The 12,894-nt window shown below is 37.0% G+C and overlaps 1 protein-coding gene across 3 annotated transcripts in view; it reads right to left on the bottom strand.

Annotated features, from left to right (window-relative positions):
* Positions 1–9,063, bottom strand: part of LOC130917805 (multidrug and toxin extrusion protein 1-like) — a 14,280-nt gene extending 5,217 nt beyond the window's left edge. The window contains exons 1-14 of one of the 3 annotated variants that reach the window (XM_057839521.1): positions 8,944–9,063; positions 8,290–8,391; positions 7,904–7,972; positions 7,677–7,825; positions 7,543–7,585; positions 7,427–7,471; positions 4,747–4,844; positions 4,573–4,670; positions 4,382–4,495; positions 4,225–4,292; positions 4,035–4,143; positions 1,811–1,886; positions 1,017–1,297; positions 68–162 (exon numbers count right to left, since the gene is read on the bottom strand). In XM_057839521.1, the coding sequence (XP_057695504.1) occupies positions 68–162; positions 1,017–1,297; positions 1,811–1,886; positions 4,035–4,143; positions 4,225–4,292; positions 4,382–4,495; positions 4,573–4,670; positions 4,747–4,844; positions 7,427–7,471; positions 7,543–7,585; positions 7,677–7,825; positions 7,904–7,972; positions 8,290–8,391; positions 8,944–9,054 (1,458 nt within the window). In that variant the 5' untranslated portion in view covers positions 9,055–9,063. The remainder of the gene's footprint in view (positions 1–67; positions 163–1,016; positions 1,298–1,810; positions 1,887–4,034; positions 4,144–4,224; positions 4,293–4,381; positions 4,496–4,572; positions 4,671–4,746; positions 4,845–7,426; positions 7,472–7,542; positions 7,586–7,676; positions 7,826–7,903; positions 7,973–8,289; positions 8,392–8,943) is intronic. The other 2 variants (XM_057839522.1, XM_057839523.1) reach the window with 2 other exon arrangements.
* Between the last annotated feature and the right edge of the window lie 3,831 nt (positions 9,064–12,894).

Genomic DNA, 12,894 nt, shown 5'->3' on the forward strand with positions numbered 1-12,894 from the left:
CCAAAAACAATTACAACGATGTGGACCCAGGTCTAATAATAAAATTTATTGGCAAAGCGATTATTACCTCCTCTGTCATTCTCTCCCAGTCTAGCCTGAAGATGACAATGATGAAAAGTGTGGACTGCAAGATCACACATATCAGAATCCCCAGCCAGAAACCTTTGAACATAATATATATATGTATAAGTTACATCTGTTTGTGCATTCATAAAACGTTGTATCACAAAAGTGAGTACACCCTCGCATTTCTGCAGATATTAATATCTTTTAATGTGACAACACTGACAAAATGACACTTTGACACAATGAAAAGTAGTCTGTGTGCAGCTTATATAATAGAGTTAATTCATTTTCCCCTCAAAATAACTCTAAATACAGCCATTAATATCTTAACCCCTTGCAACAAAAGTGAGTACACCTCTTCGCCGGTCTCATCAGACCATAGGACATGGTTCCAGTAATCCTTCAGCATGTCTTCAGCAAACAGTTTGCAGGCTTTCTTGTGTACCGTCTTCAGAAGACGCTTCCTCCTGGGGTGACAGCCATGCACACCAATTTGATGTAGAGTGCGGCATATGGTCTGAGCACTAATAGGCTGACCCACCACCTCTTCAATCTCTGCAGCAATGCTGACAGCACTCCTGTAACGAGTCACATTATATTTTGGAGGGAAAATGACAAGCATTACTCAATCTGGACATTTAGGGATGCAAGTTTTTTCAAAGGGGGTGTACTCACTTTTGTTGCCAGGGGTTTAGATATTAATGGCTATATTTTAAGTTATTTTGAGGGTAAAATAAATTCATTCTATTATATAAGCTGCACACAGACCAAGTGTCATTTTGATAGTGTTGTCCCATGAAAAGATAGACTAAAATATCTGCAGAAATGCGAGGGGTGTACTCACTTTTGTGATACACTGTAGCTGCAGGAAAATAAGACAACAATGGGTGTATGAACCTAGACCAATGCCTTTCAGACCAACCTTTCTGAACATTAGTGAATTTCATTACCCAAAATTCGGAGCTTTGCCACAAACATGAGCGTAACGCTCAATGTGAGTCCAATGCCGTAGTATCCGACAAAGTTAGCCACAGCCGGAATTTTCTGTTTTCCAGCTCCCAAGAAGATGCCCGTGCACACACACTTATAAGAGGGTGAAAATGACAAGTATTGATTATTTTTGTTCACTCTGATTAATAAATGAACAAGCTCGAGACTCACCACAAGGCCATCAAAGAACTGAAGGAAGCAGTATGCATTCATCAAGAGGGACACCAGATTGACAATCTTCCTGTAATTACATATTTTTTATCCCAAAAAATTAAAGCAATAAATTATTTCATGACGAAGAGATATTTAATTTTTCATTGGCTTGTTTTTCAACACTTATTGTAAAGATGTACATTGTTGCTTTTCTTTATTGTGATTGCGTCTTTGCCACATGAGACTGAATAACACAGACATACATAAACAGTCATATGTAAGTCTTACGTAAAACTTTCTAAAATTGGTCTCTCCTTGTAGAGGATAAAGATAACATGCTTTTGAAGTCCAGATTTAATGAGAAAAAAAATTGTGAGAGAACTCGGTTAGGTGAACATTAATGCAAATGTAATTTTTTTCCCCCTTTTTGTTTTTGCCAAAGCTATGATCAAGTTTTAAGTTCAAAACCTTAAAATATCATTGTTAAATGTCTGCGTATACAAAGGTTTCAATTTAGTTGCAGTTTGAGTGGAATGGAGGAATGGATTGTGTTTTGTCTTTAAAGCTCTCCCAGTACCTATATGAAGAATTGTCCACTCACTGATCAGAAGTGAAGATGTAGCCAATCTTTGATTTAGTTGCACCAAGCACGATACCTTCAACCACTGCAAATGCACCTGAAGACAAAATGTAAACACGCTCTCTAATATACCAAGGACTATTGACAAGAAGACAAATATGATGTAAAATATGAAGAACTATGAGGAAAGAGTGAAGCTGGATTTCTTGTTAGGGAAATAATGCATTGTAACAAGGACTAAGTAATAAGAAGATATAACAATGGTTTCATTTGTATTAGAAAAAAGGTCCCAATCTAACTGAAATAAGGCAATAAATTGCAATCACTTGAAAATTAATTTTTTTTTAAAAACTATTTTTCGAGAAATGTATGTAGTTTTGATGAAAAATTATTATGATTTTGGCAAGTTTTTGTCCTTCGAAGTAGCAGGGGGGAATTTAGCTAAAGCTATACCTAATGATGAAATCCTTCATTTACAAATTTTATTTTAAAACTGATGTGAGCCGTTTTTTTAAGAAAACTCATTTTCTGATAGTTAAAACCGTAAAAACAGCGACCCAATTTAGTTCATGTAGTTATTCAGATTTAGCACTGGAAAGATATAGGCACAAAACACAGACAAGACTGAAAAAGCAGTTTCTGCTCTTGCACTCCTCTTTCAAAGAAACTGCTGTATTTTAGCCCAAAACAGCTGTTGTGTTTGATGGAACAATATGTCTATATGCTGCCATAGCAGACTCATGGCGCATTAAGCTTCGGAAATATTTTAAATTTGTTCGTTTCACCCTGGAAACCCCCGTTTACAGACGTCGCGCAACCGCTTTTGTTTCAACGAAGGTAATTATATTTATTATTCAAAATGTCTGTCATTTTCAGCTTAGAATCATTAATTGCTGTCTAATATTTCGTTTAAAAAAAAACAACTTTAAAAAATTATTCACTTGCATATTATAAACTTTTAATCAAATGACATCACAATGAAAAAAATGGTGTCTATAAAAAAGTCATGGATATCTACATAATAACTATCGCTTAATTGTATTTTCTTTGTTACTGTCGCATTTTCTCCAATATGTTAGATGATAAATAATCGATCCAAACAAAGAAAAATTGAAAGGAAAAAAAAGTTTAAAAGGGTAAATATATGAAAAAGAAAATCTCGACCACTCCTTGATGTCTGCGATTTCTGCATCGCGACCCTTGTTATATGACCATGTTTCACCCAATAAATCGCAAAAAAATCCATCTGTGGCCATTCACCTCTGTGTCTTGACACTCGGTGATACATGCTACATGGAGTTTTTGGATCAAAACAAGGTAAGTACGCGATAATATCTCTTTAATGTATTGGCGTCTGTAATTCTGCTCTCGCGTGTTCTCACTTCCAGATAGGGTTTTGCTGTTTAATTTCTTTTTTTTTAAAATGCCCTCCTGTTCAAAAATTTTCTTCTCCCAGAAAATTGAGATTGTATGTATTGTATTGAGATGATGTATCACACATGCATATCGGACAATTATGAAATTTGGCCAAATTGGGGTTCTCGGAGCGGAGCTTCAAGTCACCTGAGTGTTTTCCGCTATATACTGATGTTTTTTTTAAACACTTAAAATCTAATATCCTAAGTTTAAAAAATGTTACTGTCCCATGGAATTATTTTTAAACAAGATTAAGGAAGATGCTTGACTTTATTAAATGCTTCATTGAGTGAGTCCACTCAAATTTGCTCAAGCTGCTCACTTACACACAATGAGTTGACACAGCAACTGTTTAACAAGTTAAACCATGATTGACGCATGTGGCGCTCTGAAGTTCGCTCCTCTGGCAAGATCAAAGATTAAACGTCTGTCAATCATCGTTAACTTTAATAAGCAATCCAATGCACTTACTGCCTGACCAACAAAGAGCAGGGAGAGGGAAGGAGGGAGAGACTACGCGATCGGCTCGGGATAGCTCATCTTTATTTTTTTTTTAAATCGAAAAAAAAAAATCCACGATGGACTGAGGGCGCGAAGTTTGAAGTGCGACGTAACGAGGGATCACTGTATATTATTTGGTGAGAAAACAAGCAGTTTTGTTGAGGAATATATGTTACATTTATGGAATGGAAAAGTCTGAAACGTAACCAAAAGCCATCAATTTCTTACATTACTTTTATTTATCCATTTTTTAAAAATATTTATTTAAAGCTCCTTTCTACTAAACACATTATTTTGCTGGTTAAATCAAAATAAAATCTCAAGTGACCTGCAAGGGTGAGCGACACCTTGCAGGCGATGATGGCTCTGCCCGTGTCTCCTGCCCCGAGGGCGTTGCCCACCCGAGCGCAAGCAGCTGCCTGGATGCCGAAAGGGAACTTGTGAGGGGGAAAAAAGTGTTTGAGGTTATGTAAGCAAACAAGTGTGTTTGCCAAATACAGATTACTGCAGCGATTTACCATGTAGGCCAGTAAAGTCACCATCATCACTGCATGTTGGGCGGCAAGCTCATCATCACTCAACATGCCTGAAGGGCAAAATGACTTAATTACTACAAATCTGCAAAATCAAACGGTGTATTGTTGGTAGATTGGCTGTAAAAATGTCAGTAGTTACCAGCAAAGAATCCCCCAAACTCATAGATCCACCACTCAAAACACTTCATGAGCATGCTTGGAACAGCTAGCCTCATGTAGGAGCCCCATTCCTGCAAAGATTCAACTGACCAGCCTATAGGAGAAGACAATTAAACAGTCCAACTGGGGAAAACAAATGTCTGGGTGGGCACACGGGGTCACCAGTCTCACCTCCCCATGTTGATACATGCAACTTCTTCCAGTGAATGTAAATAAACAGCGAAGCACAGATGCAAATCTGAGAGAAAGCGTTTACAACAGCTGAGCCCCTAGACATATTGACGTTCCATTAATAGTGTGTTTGCAAAAGTGCTGCTTGACTTCTTCAATTAAAAAAACACTTACGTCACACCTAAATCGAGCCAGTGTAAGAAGACATAGTTCATCAGCAAGTTGACAACGTTTGCCATGGCTGCAGTGTACATTTGTGGAAGTATTATACCCTAAAACACACATAGACAGGCCTCTTAGATGTTGCGCTACCAAGGATTGTTAGGGCTGCAGTGAACAGGAAAAAAAACAAAGCAATGTAAATGTAATTTGTGGACAATAAGGCCCATCTGAGCGTTAGTTGCACGCACCAAACTTTACCCCCCAAAAACTGCATATATCAGGGGCGCTGGAAGTCACTCAGAAGTCGCTGAGGATCTTTCTTAGTTTTTCCCATCCAAAAACAGCCGTTTTGGTCCAAATTTGTCATGCTCACGCCTTTTCTCCATTCAGGTCATGCACAATGGCACTACACATGCATGCTGGATAGTTCACATTCTACTACTAGGCTACTAAAAAGACAGCATTCTATTTCACCTATAATGTGTGTTAGTTTTTGTATTGGAAACAAAAACGTCCGTGTATTATAATGCAAATCCCCGCAGCTAGACGGCGCAATGACACACAAACCCATTTGACAACTAAAAGGGCCAATAAGCCTCGCGTTAACCCCCCTTTTCACAGCACTAAAATAAATTGCACACGAATATCCAACAGCGCTCTGCACGGCGGAAGCTCAACAGCAACAAGAAACAATTATATATGGCTACAATGCAAGTATGTCTTATCTATTTGTAGACACCAACTGGACAATCATCTTCATTTTCAACCTCGAATTTAATTTGAGGAAATGTCGCTTTTAAAAAGAAAAAAAATCGCTAATTCATTCAAAGAATCTAAGAATCCACCTAAACACTTTTTTTTCTCCCAAACACCAGGAGGTGCTCCAGCACCCTCAGATTTTTTTTTCCCCGAATTACAGTGTTAAAACTAGGGTTGTTCCGATCATGTTTTTATGCTCCCGATCCGATCCCGATCGTTTTAGTTTGAGTATCTGCCGATCCCGATATTTCCCGATCTGATTGCTTTTTTTTGCTCCCGATTCAATTCCAATCATTCCCGATAATTTTTCCCGATCATATACATTTTGGCAATCCATTAAGAAAAAAATGAATAAAACTCGGACGAATATATACATTCAACAAACAGTACATAAGTACTGTATTTGTTTATTATGACAATAAATCCTCAAGATGGCATTTACATTATTAACATTCTTTCTGTGAGAGGGATCCATGGATAGAAAGACTTGTGACTTTGTATATTGTGACTAAATATTGCCATCTAGTGTATTTGTTGAGCTTTCAGTGAATGATACTGTAGCCATGCCCAAATGCATGATGGGAAGTGGAACCATGACTGTGCGTAGTGCTACCAATTGATATATCTTTTCTGCGTTGGGAAATAACATAAGGTGTGAAGAAAAAGATCAATTGCTACCTTGCTTCCCCACATTGCTTCCCATGATATTTCTAATCGTAGGGAGAGGGATTGTAAGGCTTTAGCCAATTAAAAAAGGGCTCCAAAGGCTGCCAAAATTCACTCTACTCATTTTACGCTGCCTTTTATCTCTCTATATAGGTAAAATGGCACCATTACAGATTGAGCACAACAATGCGTGAGTGGGTCGTGCAGCGCATGCATTAATTGCATTAAATATTTTAATTTGATACATTTTTAAATAGATTAATTACCGCCGTTATCAGGATAAATTTGATAACCCTACCTAGAGCCTAAACTAAAGACTCTGGATGAGAGTAACATATTATGTCTGTAACGTTAAATACAATTAGAAAAGGATTTAATTAAAAAAAAACATATATATATATATTTAAAAAAGGCATGGCCGATATTTTTTTTGCCGATTCCGATACTTTGAAAATGACGTGATCGGACCCAATCGATCGGGACATCTCTAGTTAAAACCTAACCTTTCAAAATTTGGCCGTCACATGTGTGAGCCTTACATGTGTAGAAATCCACTTTTTGAGCCAATTAATGTAAAAATATATATATAATTATTTGAAATATTTCTTTATTATTATTTTTAAATACCATTTAAAATTTTAAATTTATACAATATTCATAATAACGAATATTTTTAAAATTAATATTCTGTTTTTTAGTTTTATTTTTACAATTATTTTAAAATGTAGTTATTTTAAAATAAAAAAAAATAAAAAAAGGAATAATTAAGGCTGAGTATTGCGGCTTGGAGCTTATTCTGATATGATCCAAAATGGCAAAGGTATATTGCAATATATTAGTCATTGCTTGTCAATATTTTTTGTTTACAAATGAATGAAAAACAGAAAACAATGTTTAACTACATGATTCTATTTATTACATGTTACTGCAAAAAAATGTCAGGAATTATAGCTAGTTGGCTATAGCCAACTAGCTAGGCCTACATATTTGACATTTGTATCAACCAGTAAAATTGGTTAAAGAAAGGCAGAAAATGGCCGAAACACCCAATGATGTCAAACCGAAAAGTGATTTTTACATGATAGGATTGGATAACTCGTTGCCAAAAAACGGTCATTGATTTATCTCCTATAAAAATAAAAAAAAAATCATTTGTGGCAACCCTGCTCTACACACTTTTGCGTGTATACACAAACCTAAAAGGCAAAGTAACACCTCTAAAGTGAGGTTATCCCAAACTATTGCAAAACCTTGAACAAACACTTACCTGGTTCTGCAAGTAAGACACTTGAAGATTGTGTAGAAACATTGCCTAAAAGAGCAGACTACAATATGACACATTCTTAATGAGATCCAATAAAGCACAGTAATGTTGCAACTCACTGGCACAGCTGGTAGGAAGGCAATGATGTACACTTGTGCTATTCTGAAATAAAGATGAAGGCTTATGGATTCAAATACACATGCTTATGTAATATGAAGTACTAAAGCAGCTCTATGGTGAGTGTGTGTGTTACCGGGTGACCTCAGGGTCCTGGCCCATGAGCAGCAGGAGGCTCTGGGCGTTGAGAAGCAGACCCCAGCAGGGCAGACAGAACAACAGCAGAATTACAACACCTCGCTGAAGGATCATTCCCACGCGCAGCAGGTTTTTACCACCAAAGGTCTGTTGTGGACACCATTTGGTGGATATTTGGATTAAATAAGAAGATATTTGTAACATCACATGAAGGCTTTTCAATACCTGGGAGACCAACGTATCACAAGCAAGACTAAGACCGTATCCGGTAGCCGCCGTGGTCACATTAATGGTCTGAAATGGAGCATAAACATGTGAGTTCAGACATCTACCATCGTCAATTGTAGCGAATACGATGTAATAGTTTCTACAGTGTAATAAACAGATAGACATAAATACGAAGGGTTTCCTAAAAAACTGACACTAAGATTGTAGCGTAATGGTCTTTTAATTTGATTCTTGGATGTGCGTAGTGTTTTCTGAAGTGTGAGTTCATCACAATAATTCCCAAAATAACATTTAGATACAATAATTTCCTGTGGGATAGCGAGTGCGTCAATTATTTATTTTTAATTTTTATTTTTTTTGTCAAAGAGGAGACAACCACTTACAGCAGAAGCTAATCCAAAGCCTGCCATCACATCATTGCCCAAACGTCCGCAGAACATGGTGACCACGAAGGGAAGCAGGTAAATGAGGACCCTAGAGAGCAACTACAGAGACATAAAATGTATCAAATATTTATATGAAGGTTTTATGATTTTTTTTTTTTTTTTTCATTTGTCAGTTCATTTTGCAGGGGAAGTATTTATTTTGGGGTACCGCAGGGATCTATCCTGAATCACATTTACTTTTTAAAAATTTTTTTTAACAAAACAAGCTAACTATCGTTTTTTTTTTACTTGAAGGTTTTTGTTCATTTATGTATGATATATATATATATATATATATATATATATATATATATATATATATATATATATATATATATATATATATATATATATATATATATATATATATATATATATAAAATTATCATAAGTTAATCAAGTTTTTGGAGCTTTAGAATGATTTGGGGTTGGGGGGTGTTGTGGGCCTTGATGTGTGGCCATGTGTTACTTGATGGAACTGGAAATTATCCGCACAAATAAGCATGCATGAATAGCTCTATGCCAGTGTCAAAATCGACATTATTATACACCTGGTCAACGTACATACAAGTATTTAGAATTTGGTGTCAATAAATACAATTTCCATCTTACCAGAGGCCCAGTCATCCTTAAAATGTGGTACATTTCCTCTCTGTGGTTCAGAGGCATCTTCAGACAGATCAACCTACAGAAAAACATCTTGTCGCCCGATCTCCCCGCCATGTCTTCTTCTACTAAACACAGTCAGGTATGCTCCACTCTGACGTTTCCCGTCTCTTGTTGTCACATCAAAAGCCACTTCCAGGATGTCAGGGAGGATGGAGCGCTTGCTTGCTTGCTTTCTTTGGAGCCCCACCAAGTGCAGCTGAAACAACTCAGATTGATGAAAAAGAAGAAAGCACATGTTGCAATCCGAAACAATAGCTCGCAAAAGTTCATGTTGCGTAGTGTTGAAAATAGTGCTTTGGAAGATTTGGCAACATTTTTACAACTTTTAATTCTGCTCGGCAAGGAAGATGTTTCCGAAAGAAGGATTCAATTACTGTATTAGTATGTATGTATGTACTATGTATGTACTATGTAACTATGTATGTATGTATGTATGTATGTATGTATGTATGTACGTACGTACAGTGGTGCAAATAAGTATTTAGTCAACCACTAATTATGCTCCCACTTGAAAATATTAGAGAGGCCTGTAATTGTCAACATGGGTAAACCTCAACCATGAGAGACAGAATGTGGAAAAAAAACAGAAAATCACATTGTTTGATTTTTAAATAATTTATTTGCAAATCATTGTGGAAAATAAGTATTTGGTCAATACCAAAAGTTCATCTCAATACTTTGTTATGTATCCTTTGTTGGCAATAACGGAGGCCAAATGTTTTCTGTTACTCTTCACAAGCTTTTCACACACTGTTGCTGGTATTTTGGCTCATTCCTCCATGTATATCTCCTATAGAGCAGTGATGTTTTGGGGCTGTCGTTGGGCAACACGGACTTTCAACTCCCTCCTCACCCCGTAGCATCAAAATGATAACAAGAACGGTGAGCAAAAATCCCAGAACCACACGGGGGGACCTAGTGAATGACCTACAGAGAGCTGGGACCACAGTAACAAAGGCTACTATCAGTAACACAACGCGCCGCCAGGGACTCAAATCCTGCACTCCCAGACATGTCCCCCTGCTGAAGAAAGTACACGTCCCCGTCTGCGGTTCGCTAGAGAGCATTTGGATGATCCAGAAGAGCACTGGGAGAATGTGTTATGGTCAGATGAAACCAAAGTACAACTTCTGGTTATAAACACAGGTTCTCGTGTTTGGAGGAAAAAGAATACTGAATTGCACCATACCCACTGTGAAGCATGGGGGTGAAAACATCATGCTTTAGGGCTGTTTTTCTGCAAAGGGACCAGGGCGACTGATCTGTATAAAGGAAAGAATGAATGGGGCCATGTATCGAGAGATTTTGAGTGAAAATCTCCTTCCATCAGCAAGGGCATTGAAGATGAGACGTATCTGGGTCTTTCAGCATGACAATGATCCCAAACACACAGCCAGGGCAACGGAGGAGTGGCTTCGTAAGAAGCATTTCAAGGTCCTGGAGTGGCCTAACCAGTCTCCAGATCTCATCCCCATAGAAAATCTGTGGAGGGAGTTGAAAGTCCGTGTTGCCCAACGACAGCCCCAAAACATCAATGCTCTAGAGGAGAACTGCATGGAGGAATGGGCCAAAATACCAGCAACAGTGTGTGAAAGGCTTGTGAAGAGTTACAGAAAACGCTTGGCCTCCGTTATTGCCAACAAAGGGTACATAACAAAGTATTGAGATGAACTTTTGGTATTGACCAAATACTTATTTTCCACCATGATTTGCAAATAAATTCTTTAGAAATCAAACAATGTGATTTTTTTTTTTTTTCACATTCTGTCTCTCATGGTTGAGGTTTACCCATGTTGACAATTACAGGCCTCTCTAATATTTTCACGTGGGAGAACTTGCACAATTAGCGGTTGACTAAATACTTATTTGCCGCACTGTATGTATGTATGTATGTATGTATGTATGTATGTATGTATGTATGTACGTACGTATGTATCATAATATTCAGACTATAAGCCACACCCGACTATAAGCTACTACCCACCAAATTTGACACGGAAACAGCATTTGTTCATAGATAAGCCACACCAGACTATAAACCGCAGCTGTCTTCACGGTATTATGGAATACTTACACCAAGAGATTAATCGGTAACACTTTATTTGACAGTGGCATCATAAGACTGTCATAAGACCAAATGAACCACAATGAAGCTTGGAACCAATCGACTGCAAAGCTTCATTGCTTCAAGAAGCTTCATGTAGCCATCACTGCTTCCCTGGGGAGACAGTCAACCTCTGTTGCCACCGGCTGTCAACACTGTTTTCGTCCAACATGCCTCCTAGTATGCATTGCAGCGCTACAGATGTAAATAACAATCTAAATTCATGTTCTGTGCTAATTATTTCTTCAGTTACTGTTCCAGTTGTTTAATTAATTGCTAGTTATGGTATTTGGTAGCACTTTATTTGACAGTGGTGCTAAAGGACTGCCATAAGACCATCATAATTATGACGTGACACTGCCATGAGAATTAGTGAATGCTTATGATAATGTCATTTTGGGTCCTCCGGCAAATTATGTCACTTTTGAATGGATGTAAAAGATCCAAGCTGGACATAAATGGACATAAATGGAGTTCGTGACATAATTTGCCGGATGACACTTAATGACATCCGTCATATGCATTCATTAATGCCAATGATAGTGTAATGTCATAATTATGACGGTCTTATCGCAGTCTTATGACACCGCTGCCGTAAATAGTGTTACCTATTAACCCAAATAAATCAACAAATAAGCCGCAATGGACTATAAGCCGCAGGATTCAAAATGAGGGGAAAATGTAGCGGTTTATAGTAAAAAAATTACGGTATGTATAAGTATTTGTATGTATTTGCTTCGCAAAATAATAAATTTAGTATGACCTGCAGTTCAAAAAAGCTGAACCCTATTCTGGGACAGTGGACATCTATTCAACATTTAGCATTAGCTTAATTCGTTTACTGTGGTGGTTGGATGCAAACATTTCCCTTTTACCCCTTGATGTTTGAATTTACATTGACCAAATAGACATTTAAAAAATGATTGGGAAATACATAGATGTACAAATAGTGATTAAAAAAAAACCACAGACCTGATCAAAATCTTTAGATCAGTTTAAAAAATTTTAGACCTTAATAAGGTTTTAAGTAGAGTTACAATATGAAAAAGCAAGAAGGGTGTGTGTGACAAAAAGCACTTTGAAAAATGATTTAAAACAAGAATTAGACTGAAATAGGCTGTGTATTAGCTAATCTGCCACTGAGAGTGCAAGACGCTTTATCCGAACGTTCATTCATTCGCTGCCAGCCCCTCCCACTTCAAATGGATTGGATGTTTACTCGTGACAAACTCATCGATAAAAGGATGATTTGATGCCACATGATTGGACATTAGGCATCGTCAATGCCACTGAAAGATTTAAATGTAAATTCAAGCATCAAGGGATTAAAGCAGGTGGGAGTCAAGTAAACTTTTGTATGACAATAACATGAGCATTTGTAAATGAATTATAAATTCATTCATTTTTTTCCCATTATTGATACCGTATTGGCCCGAATATAAGAAGGCCCTGATTATATGACGACCCCCTCTTTTTCAAGACTCAAGTTTGAAAAAAGACTTTTTGAACACCAAATTAATTTTTATACAGAAAATAATTACAGTACATCCGAAACAAATGATTATAACAATATATTTGAGAGAAAAAAACTGTTATTTTGCCTCATTCAAATCTTAATATATGAACATTTACATATGTAAACTAAAGTGCAATCACATTCATAAATGAATGGCTTCTGGTTTTTGAAATGTAAATAAACCAATCTATTGTGATAAAACAACAAAACTGCAATAACTGCATTAACCATCAAAGTGAGGTCTAACTGTAACTGTAGTCTTGAAACAAATATG

Source organism: Corythoichthys intestinalis, chromosome 6 (assembly GCF_030265065.1).
Source record: "Corythoichthys intestinalis isolate RoL2023-P3 chromosome 6, ASM3026506v1, whole genome shotgun sequence".
Lineage (NCBI taxonomy): Eukaryota > Metazoa > Chordata > Actinopteri > Syngnathiformes > Syngnathidae > Corythoichthys > Corythoichthys intestinalis.